Genomic DNA, 19,458 nt, shown 5'->3' with positions numbered 1-19,458 from the left:
TGACTTCAGCAAGACATTTGACATTCTGTTCCACAGCATCCTTGTTATGAAACTTGGAAAGTATGGGATAGATGAGCAGACAGTGAGGTGAATTGACAACTGGATGACTGATAGAGCTCAGAGCACTGTCATTAGTAGTGCAGACTGGTTGGAGGCCCGTAAATAGCAGTGATGCCCAGGGGTTGGTGCTGGATCTGATCTTGTCCACCCCTCCCCAATCTCATTTAAGGGCTGGCAGCTGCAATGGAAGCATCTCTACTTGGAGGCTGCCTCCTTTGGAGGATTCTCAGAAAGGGGTAAGCAGTTCCTTCTTTATTACCAGATTGTGACCTCTACCTTTCTTGGGTGATCTGAAACTGGTTTAAAGTAGCTGCATCAGCTACTGCCACTCCTTTCACACAGTAAGTGAAAATAAAAAATATAGGTATCAGGAGCAAGAAGCCTGAATGATTTACCTATCCCATCAGGGAAGACTCAAGCTGGAACACCTCTGTCTATCAATTCTTGGAGCAGTTTCTGGAGGGCAAGATTCCTTTATGTGTTGTAGCATCTTTATAGAGTAACAGACAAAGCTATTAGCCTGCAAGTTAGATAAGACAATGTCAATTAAGAATAACTAGGTTCTACTTGGCTGTCTGAGATAACATATTCTCTGAACTACAAAGAAAGGTAACCACATGTACAGCTCTGCTTAGGAAAGCTGCTGTGGAAAAGTGAGATTAATTTTGACCTGTAAAGTGAAATTTTGACAGTTTGGATGGCTATCTCACAATCTAGCCTGAGTCTGTGGTGGTCTAAGCAGAATAAAAAAGCGCTGAGCTGAGGGATCATAAAGATGAATTCAAGTAACACAAATAAAGATCATCTTGAGACTGGTCAATTTAGCTTTCCAACGAAAGGAAAGCAATAGAAGAGCAGGAAACATGATGTAAGATCCATGAGCACAGCCTGGGGTGATGGTCTGTTATGCTTCAGGATCTTATGAGAAAACTTGAAAGACTGTCAACAAAATCTGGATGTGGTAAGTGCATCCTAGCAAGTCTTTAAAAAAAAAGCAGCAAAACAATAGCAAGAGTTCATGTGGTCTAGACCAATGGCCAAATATAGAAAACCGCAATGTTTCCTTTCTTAAACAGAAGTTGGCAGAGGGGGACAAGTGCCTGAGTGGAAACACACTGTGACGGCCAAGCCATGTCCAGAAGGGACCCAGACGCTTCCTGATCTAGCACCAGGAACTGTGTAGGCGACCCAGGCTCACTGCGCTCATGGTGGATCAGGAAAGATGCCAATAGTGAAAGAAGTGTGTGTGAGGGAGAAAAGGAAGAGTGGCAGGACAGAAAGGCAGTACAAGACACTAGTATCTATTCTGCATTTCCTGTCACATTTCACATAGTTGGTGAGTGAAAACAGCTTGTCCTGCAAATGACCTTATGAAGGATAGAAGTACTGTTAAGGAAAACTGGAGTCTTTAGGTTTGCGGCTGAAAGAGATTGGAGACTGTAGGCACTCACCCTGGGAGCACCTTCTCCCAACGATGAAGGAGAAAATCTAGATATCATGCTGGCCATGGGCCAAAGTGGTCTAAATGCAGGACTTCACATGACTCAATGCCTGGAGAAACAGCAACCCTTTCTGGGGACCTCCACAGTCTAAGGAGTGGGAGCAGCCATGGAGCTGAATGGAAGGTATCACCAGGCAGACCGGCACAAGATAAACTGACAAAGCATGTGAGTGTTGCATGATTTTTTGCTGGAAAATGCCACATTGCACGATTAAGAAGAAAATGGAACTCATAGCCTTGCCAGACAAGTCTTAAGTAATCCTGTTGTTCCCAGCATAAGCAGCGGCCGTGTTAATCTAATGGTGTAACTCTCGGTCTTCTCTGAGGGGTAAGGGGCAGGAAGGCTGCACTGTGAAAGCTGTCAAAATATCCCTACAGAAAAGCACTGATTTAATTGTCACCAGCATCTTCATCTTTCCTGAAACCATGTGCAGCAGAAGCTGCTGTACCAGAAAGGAAAAGGTGTATACCCAGGCCAACACTTCTCCAGGTGTTTCACAAACACCTGTGTAATGTTTCCAGAGCACTGTTGGATGAGAGAGGCAAAATCTGTATGCAAGTCAGACAGAAGATAAATGCTGAAAAGTGATGGAAGCTGATTGGTTTTGACTGAAAGACTACAGTGGAGATAGAGACAGGCATTAGTGTTCAGCCCTGTGCCAGCCCCTTGTTGTAAGAGAATAGTGATCACCAAAGAGCAGCATTTTCCTCATAGTTTTGCTTTTTTTCTTCTTCTAACAACTACTGCCCTACAAGCCAATTTCCATTCAGATACCTAAAAGTGACATGGTAGCTGTGAAAAGGGCCCTGAGCCTGGTATAGATACTGGTCAAGGTGGGAGCACTTGGTAATGATCTGGGGCCTCTTCTCTATGATTGGGGCCTCGTAGAGGAGTCATGGAGCCTGGAGAAGATATATAAAGTCTCCTGACTAATGTTGTGGAGTCTGAGCAATGAAGAGTATAGCAATGATCGATATTTATACTAAAATGTGATGAAGTGTAAATATGTGATTAATGGGGCAATTAAACTCCCTTGCTTCCAGTAGGGGCCTGAACATGTGTTGGGTTTTTTTAGCACTATATCTTTTAGCTATTTTTAAGGTACTCCTTAATTTCATTTTGAGCTTTTACCCCAATTTGGCAGAGGCCAAGTGAAAAATTGTGTCACATCATCAGCAAAAACTATTAGATTATGATCCTTTAATCTCCTATATTGAGCATTAAGGCCTTGATTCAGCAAAGCATACAAGGGTGTGCTGAATTTCAATTATGTGTGAAGACTATTGTTATTCAGAAAAGTGTTTAGGCGTGTGCTTGTGTGTTTTGCTGAACTGAAGCTTGAGAGCCATAAGAAGGCATCTGGCACTTACCTAAGAGCAATCACGGGTGAGTCATAGTAGTGAAACTGAAGCTGTGATCCCAGAGTTGTTACCAGAGCAGCCTCTGGAACCTGCAGTAATCAAGAAAGGGAAAGATCTGCTTGTTCCCATCTTCAGACTTCTGAAGTCTTTTTCTAGTTTGAAACTGCATTATTCTAGCAGTTTCTTGCTAGATATTCAGAAGGTGAGGAATATCAGAACAATTTTTCATCATGAGATGGTGACTGTTGAGCAAACTCTAGCTGTAAAGCCAGTAGAAAGGCTTCCACTCTTTCTAAAGAAAGCTGGATTGGACCCTGGGTGAGTCACTGCATGAGCAGCTCCATTCTCAGCACTTCTCTTTCGTCTGTAATGCAGCAGCAGATCAGGGTTTCCAGCAAAGGCTGGCAAGTGCTTAGATCAAGAAATCACTTCCTGACCCTGAAGTCTGCTGACAGCATGCCACTGTCTGCGTCTAGCTTTTGTGACGTTGTGGCCATCAGAGTGAGCTACCCAAAGTACTCCAAGGATGGCAGAACTGCACTGAGCACCAGCTGGTCTAGTTCTGGGAGTGGGCTTTGGTCTGGCAAGCACCATGTCTGGATGCAAGGCAACGCTGCTCTGACTAACCTAGCTGTGAAAGAAAGAGAAGGATTTAACCCCCTGTCAGCTATGAGTAATAAATGAGATAACTCCCCAGCTGATTATCAGCTGTTTTACCTGCAGTGCCGAGGACTATTTAACTCGTACTATGACTGATTAAAAAACATAATGGAACATTGATTTTTTTCAACTCTATAGGGAAAAAAATCAATGCTGAATAGGATCAGGATAAACAGCAAAAGTGAAGAAATATGACTGCAAATTCCATTGGATCCAAACCCCAAAACAAGAGTATATATTCTTAACGGTAGGAATGTACAATCTTTCTGAAGCCTCCTAAGTCTCTGCACTGGTAAAAATAATCTCAAACTTGAAAGCAGACTGAAAATAGATCTGGAGACTCCAAGTGAAAAGAGACAGTTATCCTCCGTGCCTGCTAACAAACATAGTCTCTTTATGTTATGAAATGTCTCTAACTGAAAATACTGCCTGAAAGTAAACTCCTTCATCAATTCATCACAAATTCTTCAAAGGCATTTTGGAAGTCTCTCTAAACCATTGGCTTTATTGTGGCTTTATTTAGGATTTGAGGAGAGAGAATGCTGCAATCAGAAAGAATGAAAGACCGGCAGAGGAAATGATTACCTTTCAATCCCTGTGATTTAGAAAGAATAACATGCTTCTTTCTTGGTCTATTGTACTATATACTCACAGAATAAAATTTGACAATGTGGCGCTAAACTCTAACTCTCTGCTGAGGTGATATCATCCTGCGTTGTATACCAGGGACTTCTGGACCTGGGATTTTAGTGCCCTTTCTAGGGTGGCATTCCCCTCACTGTTTTTGGCTTAACCACTATATGTTCCTTTCAGTGCCTCTCTAGATAAAGTAATCAATGCAAAGGGTTGGCTGTTGCGTCCTCACCTAGCATGGCTACTTTGTTTTGCTTAGAATAAATGCTAGTTTTGACAGAGGTGATTTAAAAAAAAGAAAAAATCTTAAAAAAAAAATTCCTCAAACCCTTTCAAAACAAAACAAAAACACAAGGTAAGTTTCGCTCCTTTATGCAGTGATGTAGCTGCACATACTTCATCTAAAGCAGAAAAAAGGTGGTTGCTGCAGTGCAGTGCTCTAAGCATTTGTGTTTTTCTAGAAGTACAGCAGCAAGGAGTTACTTTTTTCTAGTGGTAGTGAGTTTGTGTCTGTTTTGTGATGAACAGCTGAGCTTGCTGTTCAGCTTCACAGGCTTTCTGAACATTTATCATTACTTTGCTTCTTAAGGAAAGTAGGTTGGGGAAAATGCCCTGCATTAGCTGTGGCAAAGACCTGCCTGGCCCCATTTGACAAAAGGATTAAGGAAATCTGATTTCTGATAGCTGCACAGCAAACTAGGAACATCTGACATTAGTCTCTAAATCTGAGCTCGCTAAATGCTCTCAAAAATCCTCCAAAATGCTGGGGTCTGTGATAAGAGCAGTAGAAGAATCATCCCAAGAGGGATATAACCAGGAAATGGTACCACATATAGTGGGTACTGGCCACAACTGTGGCAGGACCCTTAGCTCAGGAAGCCCACCCAGCCCTGCACTTGCTTGGTTTTTAATCAAGCCCTCTGCTGTCTATGTGCTTTTGTCTGTCCCTTGCCAAACTTCATCTGCCCATTGCCAAACTTTGAATGCATTTCATAAACCCAAGCTGGAACTCTTGGCTTTAAAAACTGTGATAAAACTGATCACTTTAGCATACGAACCAGATAAATGTGTCCCTTTGTCAACAAGTAGTTCATTTTTTTTTTTTGTTTTCCATTGAAAAATTCGTTTTTCTTTCAGTTTTGCTACTGAGGGTTTGCTTTTAAAATGAACGTTACAAACACTATCAAAAATTTTGTTTGAAGCCTTGTTCAAATACATGGAAAGCAGGGACTGCGTTTTTTGTTTTTTTTTTGTTGTTGTTGTTTTTTGATAAATAGTGCTCCAGCTGTTTCCCCATAGATTTTAAAGCAAAAGTGAACTGAGATGTGTTTAGAGGTACCCTATGCAGTACACTCGGCCAGTCTAATTGTATCTTTGTACCAAGGTAACGTTAACATTAAAGCAAACTAAGGTTGCGACCCTGTACTCACAACATCAGATTCATTACTCAGTTCCTTTTCACTAGTAAATGATTCGGGCTGCCATCAGCATTTCTGGAACCTTGTTTGGTAGCTGTTTTGCTAGAATGCTGCTGCTCCAGAGCCCCGGGGACACGCTTATCTGGTAGGTACTCCTTCAAAGTTGAATAGAGTTGGTTTTTTTTTTTTTTTTGAAAGAAGGCTGGGTTTGCAAATAATGTAACTTTCTCTAATCTGATTTCAGCTGTAACCAGGGAAAACCAGTACTTTGTGGGTTATTTGTGGGCTATTTGTATGCATACAGAACTGTGTCATAGGAACGTTATAGCCAACCACCGTCTGCAGCTGATGATGGAAACAATCCAAACCAGCCCAAATGAAGCAAGCATTGAGACCGAACTCATGAACCACAGAGAATCTGCAGTCTGTTCAATGTTCAATTTTCTTAAAAGCCCTCAACTAAAATACACTGTAGTACAGAGAGTGCTGTGTGTAGGGTTTTGGGATGCAGTGTTTTGGACAGGGAAAAGAGGATGCTCAGATAGTGGAAAGGAGTCTCCTGGGAATGGCTAGATATGCCCTACGCTTTAGGCAGGTATGTATGTTGTGGGGAACAGGGAATGGGGTGGAGAGCCAGGAATCACTTAGGGGTATCTATTTCAGCAATGCGCTGGTGAGAAAGGCTAGGCCAGAAGGCTGGTGTTAGAGCCTGTAATAAAATGAGACAACAAAGCAGATGTGAACCCACCCCTTGCAAACAGCACTTCACATGTGCATGTGATTAATAGCTGTGGTGAAGGGTTAGTGAGCAACAGCCTGATGCCAAATGGATATCAATGGGATAAAACCATGCATTTGGCAGATATGGGAAGGAGAACTCATTGTACATGGAATAAAGGAGAGCACGCAGCAACTCCCTGAACCCCTGGTAGAGCTCTGGCACTCCGACAAGAATCTGGCTGTAACCCTGTGCAACAAGGACCACGCATGTACACATGTGCACACAATTACATGGCATGGACGTAACAGGAGAAAATTGAATATAAAATATTGCAGAAAGCCAATAATTCTGGTTTATATCTTTCTTTCTCCTTGAGGCAGAAAAGAACTTGGCTATTTTAAAATCTGGGATCTATTTACATAGCCAAACGTAATGCTCTTTCTTGTGAAAAATAGGGTAGGATGGAATTTAAAATGTCAACATTTCTGAGACCTGTTTATCTCTTTTCATGCCTCCCTCTGTACTGAGTATTAAGGAATAGACACTAGGTGATAGAAATTGTGACAGTTCTGCTGAAGTTATGACAAGTTATACCACCTGCAAATATGATCCAAAATCTCTGATGATGTAACTGCGTTAGAAAATATGGTTTTAACCACGTGGTAGCTAGTGTATGGGAAAGTCATGTTGTTGATAAAGCAGGTTGCATCTTTCACTTCTTAGCTGCTTTAGGAAACCAAAGGAAAGCTTTAACACAGAAAGTTGATGTTTTCCATTGAAGGTATTCAGTAGGATATATGTATTTTCCAAAACTTTCTAATGGAAATGGCAAGCACAACATTATTTTTATCAACTTTGTAAATAAAAAAATTTTTGAAACAATATTAAGATCCTACATTATCTTAAGTGTTTTCAGAAACTGACTGAAGTCCGGGTTTTTCTGTTACCAGAGCACAAAGACCTAGCTTGTTTGGTGATGGTAATGTTTACGGGAGCTAGAACATGGTAAATCTTCCCAAAACAGTGTAAGCAAAAGTTGCAAGAAATGACTCAGAAAAGGTTAAATAAATTAGAAAGTTTGTGCTTGGCAAACAGAGGAAAATCTCTCATCTGTGTCAGTGTATATGGAAGAAAATACCCTGCTTGGGTAGAGACTCCAGTGAATTTTGGTTTTGCTGTCCACACTGAAGACAGTAACTTTCACTTCATGGCATTCTATGGCGCACACAAATATAGATGGAATTTGGCGTTTGTATGTAGTAGCCTGTAGCCAACCAATTGACTCACTGATTGCAGACAGTTCAGTTCTATATCTAGCTGTCTGTGACACAGCAGAGGAGAAATCTGGGTCACCTGCATACCCTGAGTCACTGCCGTTGGCTAAAGGTTGCAAATGCTCCACTGAACTGATTAAACTTCTACTTTTGTCTACAAAATGAATACTGTTCATGTTTTCTATTTTTGTGTATGTGCAAATAAAAGAAGCAATTGCCTTAGCTCTGAATCAAAGTAGCATGTCTTTAGTATACTAAAAATTAAATTTGATGTGATGTTAATCCTGGCATGTGTTAATTGTATTTTCATGTAGGGGAGATAGAGTCCATCCGAGATTTTCAGACAGTATTCTACACATACAGAAGAGGTATTTCTCAAACTAAGCAAGCAGAGGAGAAGAAACTTAGTTTCTTCTAAGTTAGTAGCTCTTTCTACTTTATTGTTCATTAGAAGCCTAGAACTCCTTGACTGTCCTCTCAGGACTTGTCTACATTACAGTACAGAACAACACTTGATTCCAACATTAATATGAAAAATCAAACTGAGTCTGTTTAGAAGGATTCAAAGGTTTACTCCTTATAATAATTTTCCTTTGTTTATTTAACTCTCCAGAATTGTGCTTCTGCTGGTGTTAGATATGTTTCAGTAACGTTGACACGCTCTCTCTAAAGTAATCATAGTTTTCCTGGCTTTATTTCATACTTGTAGAGCAGGAAGCCAAGATTGTACTGAAGTAAAGAAGTAAATGAGGTTATTTCATAGAAAATCTGCAGGGATTGAGGTGGAAATTACACTTGCATCTTTAGCTGGTTTTGGTCCGCCATGGGATGAAGTTCTGATGTTGCTGCCATAGAGACGTATCATTTTTTGTCCAATTTTCACAACCTATATCCCAGGCTGTACATTTGAGGGACAAATGAAGTAGAAATAGACAGATCTAGACTGAAATTAAACTGTCTTTCAGCATCTGCATCTCAAGGGAAATGTCAGTACCCTGAAAAATACAGGACTGATAGACAGTATGATGACTCACTTCTTTCTATGGGAAGGAAGATGACAAGAAACAGATTTTCAGCTGCTGATGAAGCTTTTCCATCTACTGGGCAATACATCTGCCAAGAAATGATGAGAGGCAGGATATGATATACCACTCATACTCCCTTTCCTCCACCTGCACAAAATTGAGGCTGTGAGCCACAAACTTCTTGGTTATGTTGCAGGCATCCATCTGTCAAGTAGGGCTTTTCTCAGAATTAAGGTTTTAGGCCAAATTAATCCCTTGGATAATTCCATTGTGTTTTGTCTAAGAAAATATCAATTACTGTGAACGGAAGGATGATCTCATGGTGAAAGCAAATGAATGACTGGGAACCATGGCTGGGATCTAGGACAAGTTCCTCTTCTGCTACAAAGTTGTGTATAATCTGGATAAACTGACACAAATGGAAGTTGCCTCCACATCTGCTTGCATAAAATGAGGAAAATTTATTTCCAGAGCCATCTTTTAAGGATGCGTATTTATTTGAGCTGTTTTGATGAGAGGAACTACAAGGAAAGAAAACAGGTAGGTTGCTGTTTTTGTAAAGTATGAATAAGCAAACAGTAAAGAGGTTTGTGTTCCTGGAGGAGACAAGCTGAGATATCTGCAATTAGCAAGTTTTCGCTGTCAACTTACTCTTAACACTAGGTTTAAAAACTCTTTTTGATCTTACTTTGAGCTATCACAAAGGACAAGAGAGATAAATAAGTGGACCAGATTAGGGTTAGTATAGGGTAGATTAACGTTATGAAAACTATGTTTGAAATTTCTGAAGAGATGGAAGACTGCCTTTTGCTCTGACATTACTTTTTTACTTCAAGCGGAAGTGAGCATAGCATCAGAAATCAGTACAAGTCAACAGTATCTTGCTGCAAAATAATTGGCAATTGCTGCAATGTTGAAAACTAGACTATCCTTCAGAGACTGAGATGCAGCACTGTTTCCTACTGCATGCAGGTGAAGAGAACACAAATGATCAGTTAAGGAGATTGTCCAAAATGGAAAGATCCAGGCATCTGAAGGGAGAATTGGGAAGAGGACAGCAAACTTAATATGGAGTTGCCTAAATTACTGCTTATGGAAAATATACCAAGTATAGGGAGGTTTTTAATCATGGAGGAACAAAACCAAGTCTATTTTCTTCTCGACTGTAACAGACTGTAACATTAAACCAAAAATTTTCAAAAACTGACAGAAATGTATAGGTTAGATATCATTTAAAAAAAAAAAAGACTGTAGGAACTATCCCCTATCTTTATGTTTGCTACCAGGAAATGTATTTTGGAGGTAGGAGCCTGCATCAGTTTATTTGTTTTCCTAAAAACTTATCAGTCAGGAGGGAGCTCCATTAGCCCTCCTTACAAATGCTTTGCAATTTAAAGCTCTTCAGCAGAGCTATCAAGGAGTGGAGTTCACAATCTGCCCTTTTGTTCCTGATTTGGAGCAGACATCTGATTCCAGACTACACGTATGCTGATTTGCCCTGATTGCAATTGCAGAAGCTATGGCTCTTCTATCTCCTGAATAAATGGTATTGTACTAAAATGAACTGTTAAGGACTGCTTGATGTTGGTACAGTAACATCAGGGTTACAACATGGCAGTTCAAATTCATTCACTGATTTGGCAGATACCTCCTGTATGCTATGTCATGTGTTGAATTACCTCTGTGCTGCTGTGCATGTTCCTAACACACTTTGTCTCAAGATTTACAGGTACTGGGAGGGAAGAAAAGGCTCACTCTGATAACTGTTCTGTATCTTCAGAATATGCTAAAGCTTCAAGTAATACAGGGTCTTTTTTAGTGGTTCTGAAAATATAAAGTAACAAAAATCTAAAAACATAGGGGACTTTAATTACATAATCTTAGGTACTTAGAAACTTCAAGTTTCTACATCAGCTGATGTCAGCTAAACCTAAAAATCCCACACTGGCACCTAAGTGGAAGAATTCTCTGAATAATGAGATATTTGGGTTCCTTCATATATTTAGGTTTTAACTGTAAGTTTTCTGTAAGATATGTTATCCTTTTTAATCACAGTGATTTTGAGTAATCAGCTCCTTCAAGATATGCTCACCTGTGATTTATACAAACACATTTGCATGTGAGGTGCATACAAGAAAGTTAAAACTTTTTTCTTCCTAGACACCCAGTGTAATTGCATTAGGTCAAACCAGCACTGCACTGGCTTTTCCCCTCTCTCTCTCCCTCTCTCTCATTTTTTCTCTCTCCCTCCAGCTCTGCAGCAATACTCTAGCTCCACTGACTGATCTAAAGCAGGAATTGGTGCCTCCTGGAAATGTGCTTCCTTAGGAAATGTGTTCAACTAAGATCTCTCCTTCATACTGATGCAAGTCCTGTATGTACTTGTGTTCTTTTTTTATTGTTTGTTTCTGCATGTGTTTAGTTTTCACTGTTCCCTTTCATGCAGATTTTCATGAAATTTCACTGTTTAGCATTTGCAACATATTTTTACTTTGGTTGCCATTGCTGATGTTTTTGCTATCATAGCATTAACAGAAGAAAAAAGTACAATGTCACAGAAAGCAGAAAAGCTGATCTATTGAGAGTTAGTGTGATCATATTAGTATGAAAGGAAAACAACAGCTTGGATCCTGATCCAGGAAATTAAACAATCTTGCCTCTGTGAATGAGTGAGCAATTCTGGAAAAAGCACTTAGCTGAAACATTCTTCTCTACCCCACTTGCTCCTTCTTTGATAAAACAAGGTCAGATGTTCATGTAAGTATTCAATTAATTTGATTTATTTCCTCAGATAATACCAGCTTTTCCTTGGCAACAGCAACTGAGGGGGTGATTTGAGATGCACCAAAGTTTACATTTCTGGGGCTCATTAAGTCCTATCATTGGATGTAATTTAGGTTGTTCAAAATATGGACAATGTTATCACTTTCACTTGATAGTATCTGAGCATAACAACTGGCAAAAAAAAAAAATAATCCACTTTATTATTCCTACAGTAACATTTAATATTCTAATAACCACTTCCAGCTAGCCTTTCTCTTCTCAGATGCTCAGAGGAAGCTGGCACAAACATTTTCTACAAGCTCCAGCAAATGAACCCCTTGTATAGAAATTGAAGTGTCTAATCTAATCTGCTGAGGGATCTGCACCACATACATTACCCTGACATTTAAGGTCTCATAGTCAGTGACCGGTTAACCAAATCTGTCACTATGACAGACATGTATTTCTACGTGCCGTGCCACAACTTAATCTTTCAGGCACAGTTCAGGTGAAGGATGTTGTAGCACACTGAATCAGAATCTATAATATATGCGATGAAGAAATTTCCCGCTGGATGTTAAAATAGATCCATTCTGAGTGCCATAACTATAATAAAGCATATGAATTTGTCTACTAAGCTATACACAATAGATCAGCTGTTAGATTGCATCACGCTAGTTATCTCCACAATTACTGTTATTATTACGTGTTGTTACAACCCTCCACCTCTTCCCTTTTCCCTGATACCAGAATCTGTGACAATGAGTTTCTGGAAGAGAAGGTTATTTTGGAAATGGCTGCTAAGTGACATATCTGAACTTTTAAATTACCTCTTTTGATACCTTGTGATTACCATGCGTCACACAGTAAATCTGTGAGTCAGAATGTTATCTGACATCTCCTGATAGCATAATAGATAACATTGTTCATAGCTCCAGTGCATTTATTATTTTAACTAACCGAAGAACAGATGGAATTCCCCTAGCATACTTGGATTTCTACCCTCTTGAGCTCTGCATTGTGTTGTTTGCTTTTGTGCTGAGCCTGCATCCAGACCTCTGCACCTGCTGCCTCAGTGTGGCCTGGCGCATGGGGTCCCAGGACTGCCAGGTGGAGCAGTACACACACACACGTTGCCATCCATTTCTTTCCACAGAACAGATGTTCTCCATCCAGGAAAGCTGTGCCAGCTCTGTCAGTGGCTCAGGGTGTCAGAGGCCTGCTGCTGCTTGAGGTCACCACAGGCAGCGTGCATTTGGGTTTATTCGTCAGCAGCAGACTTGGCTGAACTTTATCCCCAGAGAATTTGTTTTGTTTCTAAAGCTTTGGTGCTACAAAACAGGCACATAAAAATATTAGAGAGCATCCAAAGAAAGGCCTCAAATGGAGGGTCTGGAGGACAAAGGGTACGAGGAGTGACCAAGGTCCCTTGGTTGGTTCAGCCCAGAGCTAAGGAGGCTGAGGGGAGACCTCGTGGTGGCACAGAGCTCTGTCTCTGATGGCTGTGACAAGACCTGAGGGAACGCCTTCGGCCTGAATCAGGGAAGGGTCAGGCTGGGTGTTAAGAAAAGGTCACCAAAGGGTGATCAGGCCCTGGATCAAGCTCCCCAGGAGAATGGTCACACCCCCAAACTGTTCAAGGAGCATCTGGACAACGCTCTCAGAGACAGAGCTTGATTTTGGGTTGCTCTTTGTGGATCCAGGTTTTGGATTTGATGATTCTTGTGGGTCCCTTCCAGCTCGTGATCTTCTGTGATTCTGTTTCTAACCATTTACCCTAGCCAGTAGCCCTGCCCCTTGAGAAAAAAAAACCTATGTTCTTGATGGAGAAGGAGAGACTTCTGCCACTGTGACTCAGCAGCAATTATGCTGATTTTTTTGCAGAGTTTATTAGGATGTTCCAGAAAAGGAGTTGTGCAACTGTAGTGTGGAAGCTTAGCAATCCCACTGTGGCAAGAACTAAGTCAAGATGATCAGGAACTTGGCAGTAGGTCCAGGAAGACTCTGAGAACTGGTGTTCAAACGTAAGGACTGCAGTTCTGACAGCATACCAGCTCCTAAAATCTGGGTTACTGCATGCTGTGCTTCAGGCTGAAAAGTTTCATGCACAGCTTCCAAATCAATGTGATCTGCTATGGCCCCTCAAAGCTCTTAGGGTGCCCTCCCCACCCTGTCTGCAATTACTGAGTCTGGTGGTGGGAGCACACACCCGAGCCTGAGGAAAAGCAGCTGGGATGTTTGTGGCACTTGGGGCAGTCTTCTCAAGAGCACTTTAAATCCTGCTTGAAAGAGGTTTCAATGCACTTAGTATATTGTGAAGCTGCTAAGAACAGTGTTAAATAATCACAGAGCAGGGTAAGAGAAGTTGTTAAAAGCTTTCCGTTTTATTAGATGCAGCTTACTGTACAGACTCCCAGTCTTCTGGGGCAGCGTGATGGCCACTTGATAGAAAACACCAGGAATGGTTGCAAAGGAGTGGCTGGCAGAAAATGGAGGCAGGATGTTAATAACTCTAAAAAAAAAAAAAGGAAACAATCAGCTTGATGGACCCAGGCCCTTGCCATAATTCTGTGTGCCCGTGTCCAATGAATTATTGAGGATGGTTTAAGCACATTATTTCCCACAGCTGGGTTTCCTGAGCAGGTCATTTAGTGCAGACACTCATACTGCCCATCTCCAGCTGTGCCTCTCCAGGAGCCCCAGCTCACAGTGCTGGCCTTGGGGTGTGCTTGTTTCCTTGCCACTTTTCAGTGGTTTAGTTTGGTTTTGCAACACAGGAAGCCCAGGAGTCCCCACAGATGCCTGCTCTGACAGAGAGAGAAGCAGGGAACCCTCCATCACAGCCATGCCGTAGGTAGGACTCCTTTCTGTCAAGTTTGCAGCTGGCATAGGGTAAGGGGGGAAGAAGAAGAAGGAAAAGGTGAGAGCAGGAAAAAAAGTTAAAGAAAAATGGGAAAAGGAAGAAAAAGCGGGAGAGAGAGAAGAAAAAAAAAGAAAAAAATCAGAGAAAAAAAAGACACAAAGGACAAAAAGAACACAGAGAAAAAGCAGGAAAGCGGAGAAAGAAAAAGATTTCGAGATTGGCGGCAGCATCGAGGCGAGCCGCAGCCGGACAGGGAACAGCCGCACCCTGCCGGTGCAGGAGCCGGATCTCGGGCCGGTGTCGGATCGGAGCCGCCCGGGGTGCGGGCGGGGCGCGGGGCGGGGCACGGGGCGGGGCGGGCGGCACGAAGGGGCGGGCACGGGGCGGTCCGGCACGCAGGCGCGGTGGGAGCCCGGGGCGCCCCACGCGGGCGCTCCCAGAGCCTCGGCAGCGGCGCCCGGCTCGGCAGCGAGGGGGGCGCGGGCCGGGACCGAGCGGTGTGGTGGCGGCAGAAGCACCGGTAGCAGAAGCGTCCGGGAGCTGTGGGAAGAGGGCGGTACCGGCACTGCTGCTGCTGCACCCCGCTCAGCCGCGCTCTCGCCGCCTCTCGCCCCGCTGCCATGGGTTAGGGGGCGGCGGAGGATCGGGGGACGCCGTCAGGCTGCGGCCGCCGGCGGAGCGCGGAGCGGCGCCCGCGGAGCCAGGGGGCAGACGGCGGCGGCGGCGGCGGCGGGGCAGCCGCCTCGGGGCTGGCGCGGGAGGCCGGGGCGGGGAGCTGCCCCGGTGCGAGCGCGGCGGCGGGTGGAGAGATGAGTGCGGAGTTGGTGAGCAGCGCCCTGGGGCTCGCCCTCTACCTCAACACGTTGGGCGCCGACTTCTGCTACGATGACAGGTACGGTGGGCTGGAGCACACCTGCCGGCGGTGGGGCCGGGCCGGGGGAACGGGGGCCGGGGGGCCGGGGAGCCCGGATCGCCGGTGCCGGCGGCGGGGACGTTGACGGGGCCGTGACAGCTCACTGCCAGCCCGCCGTTTTGGCGAGCGCTGCGCGACTTCGGGCGTCCCGAGTAGAGAGCGGGGTGCCGGCGGGGCACGAGGTGCCGCTCCTCCGAGCGCCGGGCGGGGCTGGCCGCCGGGCATTCCGATTGGTGCCTTTTCCGCTGGCTTGATCTGATTGCAGTTAGAACGGATGCGTAATTAAAATGTATTAGGGAGAACAGCACGCCTGGCTAAACTTATGAACCGTCCTGGGGTGTTTCATGCGCCGTTGGAATTAAACCATCCGAGAAGCGAGCCGGGATTTACTTTGACAGCTTCTCGGCGGTCCTTCTCCTCCCCTCCGCTTGGACGGGTCCCGTGGCGAGGGTTGGTGTTGGTGCCTCGCAGCGCCCTGCGTGGGGCGGCGGCAGGCGGTGCGGTGCTGCCGGGAGGTGCGAGCCGTCCCGCGGGGTGGGACGAGGCAGCGTCCGGTCGGTGCGCTGAGCCCGGGCCGCCTCCCTCGGGCTGCTGCCGGCGGTGCACCTGCCGCGGCGGGAGGAACAACACCGTTCCCACAACGTCCTCAGGACTGCGGCGGTGTGGAGCCGCGTTCCCTCGGAGCGGGGCAGCTCGGGCTTCGGTCCTTGGCGTCACTGACACGAAGTCCTGTGGTGCGATTACTTGTTTCTGGTGTTTGTGTGAGCTTTCCGGTTACGGGCGGGGGTTTGTTTTTTTACGCCTTTTTTAACATCTGAAAACGTAATGCACGAGCAGTAAAATAAGGAAAAAAAAATTAGCCGTTATTCTGCTAGGCAGGGACTGAGTTGGACCAATAGAAAGCAGTATTCTGACACACTGACACTACTTTCAACCCGCTTGTTGTAGCTGAGAGTTGCAGAAGTGGAGTATTTGCATAACCCTAAGCAGTGCATGCTGCAGTATTCGGGCAGAACTGGGTTGTTTAAGGACGTAAGCCTGTCCTGCAGGCCAGTTCAATTTGGCTTGAGGTAGAAAGCAGTTTGAAGCGTTGCCTGATAGTGTTCATGCGGAGGTCAAGGTTACTCTTGCTGCTGCCCGGGTGTGTTTTAACACTGCTTGGAAATAGGGTTATTGAGTGTTGTCTTGGGGAGGGTGGAAAAGATAGTTGCATGTTGCCTTTGTAACATTAGTCCCATACTATTTAAAAGGTGTTCTGAGGCAAAGCTATGCAGATATGTTTACCTTGTAACTAAAGAGTACTTCTCATCATATTAACTAAGGTTTAGGTATTCACTAGAGTGCTCGAAAAGCCAATTAATGGCAGTCCCGTACGCAGGGTCATCTAATTAGGGTGCCTTTCAACTGCGGTCCTGGAAGGGAAAGGCAGGAAGGTTGTTGCTTGCTGGGGCTAGGGATGACAACGGCAGGCTCTCAGACCTGAAGGATTCTCTTAATGGTAATCACAGGATCTTGCTGCCCTGCAGGAGCCTACTTGAAATGTAACAGAGGAAAGGAGGTTGATGCTGGAGCTGTAGGACACGGTCCCCCATGTGGGAGATGGATCATGATACTAACTTTAAGTGAATCAAGATTGTGCCTTTATGCTAGGAACTTGCAATCTGTATGAGGGCAGCATATTGCTTTACCTTTTTCTGTTTCCTTTGCCAAGTGTATTGAAATTAGATCAGACTGTTGTTTTTTATTTTTTTAATATAGTGATCAAGCTTACTTTATAAAGGGTGTCTGTAATTGCTTTCTGTATATTTTTATGTAGGTTGGTTAAGATTAAGTGGCATTGTAAAAACTTCTTAGAACAAAATCAATTTCCCAATGGTAAAACTTAATATTTTAGCGGTTGCACTGCACCAAACCAAAGCCTGTACGGGCAGTGATGTAACAAGCTTACTTGTACTCTGAGGTTTATGACTTTATATCAAAGAATTCAATATTTTATTTCCTAGCCTTCACCCAATGAAACTGAAATTGAATGAATTTAAAAAGTATTCGTTCTCACTTTTCATCTTGAGTCTGCCTAACTCACTGCCGCTTTCATGCTGGATAACGTGACATGCGCATAATCAGTGCAAATGTGATCTCTTAGATCGATTGGCTTATTGATTAGTGTGAATGGAAGTGACAGCTTCTAAACCTGCGAGCTCAGTGTAATGAGGAGTCACTGTTGTTTTCTCTGTGTACCTTGGAAACGAGCTTTTGTCACCCCCTTCCCTGCTGCTCTAATTTTCACGGCAACTGTGATATTTTCTAGAAAAATGTGTAGATTACTGGGGAGGAAATCAGTAATAACCCTATTCATTTTGGAACAAATAAATATACTTCTCATTCTCTTTTTGCTTTATTTTCTTTTCAATTTTAAAATGGATATGACATACATTAACCTGGAAGAAGAGACAAATATAGGGAGAGGGGTGGATGCATGTCTAATGCCATGATGAGCTCACAATGCATATTAATAAACGTTTACTTACTGTTGAGCAAAATCAATTTGGAAGCCGTAAGAAGAGGTAGGGAGAAATGCAATTTTAATTCCTGCAAATGTATTGGAAGATCTAACATATTGCACTGTGTTAAATCCAGCTCCTTGCCAGATTAAGGGGGGCTAATCTCCAGTCGCTGCACATGCAACCCTTGTTTCAGGCTAATATCTACCCGCATCGCAGGAGGGGAGCCTATGGCTGCAGTGAGGCTAACGGCCTGGCATCATTATTTTTCCTTGCTGCTTGAGCCCACCCCAAGCAGGCAATCTGAGCTGTGGGCCCCTCACGCAACCTGTGCTAAGTAGGACAGATCCCTGTCAGACTGTCGCTGGGCTGTGGAAGATTTAGTGCTCTGAGTGTCCTGGGGTCATACGCTGCGGCGGTGTGTGTCAGAAGCTACTCATCTATTGAAGTGTTCCTTTGTCTTCCCAAATGGTGGAAGGAAGCCATGGTTTGAGGGGGCCACCAGGAGGGATCTTTAACGCTGAGTGGTGCATCTTCCTTGTGCCCACTGTGTGTATTTTCTGGAGCACCGGTTTTACCAGACTTCTGGCTCCTCGAAAGATGCCTCCATGAAACGTGGCAGTGCTGGCCAGATCTCTGTGGCTTGTGCTGCATTCTGTTTAATGGGCCTGAGTGGGGCAGCCTTGCTGGTGGGAGAAACAACATCAAACAGCTTTGTTTGAAAGCTACAGTGTTACAAGCTGCATTGAAGAAATCCTAATGAATGCTTTTGTGCTGTAGTGTCAATTTTACATAATTTGGAAATGGTCTGAGGCCATGCCTGTTGCACAGTACCTCTGTTGGGTCTGCCCATGAGAATTAATCTAGCAAGTGACCCAAATACAGGCACTAGAAGAACAAGTGTAAGTACACTGGGGAAAATTGCTTGCCATCTGTCTGCTTGTTGAATGTGTATATTTGATTATTAATTTACATCTGTGATTTTTATGGCTCCTTTTTGTCATCTGCTCTGTTTCTTAGCTCCAAGTGCACCTCTCCAACAGGCTCCAGTAGATCCAGTTCTCAGGTGGCTGCAATCTTTTCAATTCTAGTAGTGAGGCCAGCTGTGGAGGAAAATTGAAGAAGGGGGCATTCGTGCTTATCTGTAGTGTTTTCCCTTTGTCCCTGCTTTTGTGTCTTAAATGTGCTAATTTCAAATGACCATAAGCATGCCCTTTTTTTTTTTTTTTTTTTGCTGATAAGGCAAAATGTAATCCAGAGAGGATGCCTGAGTAACTAAGGCAGCATAGTTTTCAAGTATTGTATTTGAGGATCAACCAGGCAAGCCAGTAACTGACTGCCTGGCAGGGTGAATCTGGCTTGATAATGTTCCATTACTATGATGTATGTTCTATTTTCAATGCTGAACGTCATCTAAAAATATATTTGACTTCAGCTTTAAAAGCATTCGTGCGTAAAAATTTGTGTTGAATAAAACACTTTGATCAAAATATAAAATCTGTTTCATCAATATAATGTGGCGTTCTGTGGTGGTGGTTGTTTGTTTGTTTGTTTTTTTTAATCCCTGCAATGAGGATGCTCTAGTATAGAGGTATTTGGAAGCAAAAAAGAAATTGTCCCTGCAGGCTTTATTTTAAGATTTCTGTTACATACATATCACTCACGTAAACCGTGCTGCTTTTGGTAGGTGGTTCAGAGAATAAATTCATGACTGTTAGCAGACGGAGAGTCTCCCTGAGTCACTGATGGGATGTAGCTCATCTG

The 19,458-nt window shown here is 43.7% G+C and overlaps 1 protein-coding gene across 1 annotated transcript in view; it reads left to right on the top strand.

Moving 5' to 3' along the window:
• Positions 1-15,089: 15,089 nt before the first annotated feature.
• The window catches only part of TMTC2 (transmembrane O-mannosyltransferase targeting cadherins 2), a gene marked incomplete at both ends in the record, with an annotated part of 231,443 nt that continues 227,074 nt past the window's right edge, over positions 15,090-19,458 (top strand). The window contains one exon of the mRNA XM_079549188.1: positions 15,090-15,172. Within this exon, the coding sequence (XP_079405314.1) occupies positions 15,090-15,172 (83 nt within the window). The remainder of the gene's footprint in view (positions 15,173-19,458) is intronic.

This window comes from Tetrao urogallus (genome assembly GCF_951394365.1).
Source record: "Tetrao urogallus genome assembly, chromosome: 1".
NCBI classification, from domain to species: domain Eukaryota; kingdom Metazoa; phylum Chordata; class Aves; order Galliformes; family Phasianidae; genus Tetrao; species Tetrao urogallus.
This window is presented reverse-complemented; position numbering and strand designations above follow the sequence as displayed.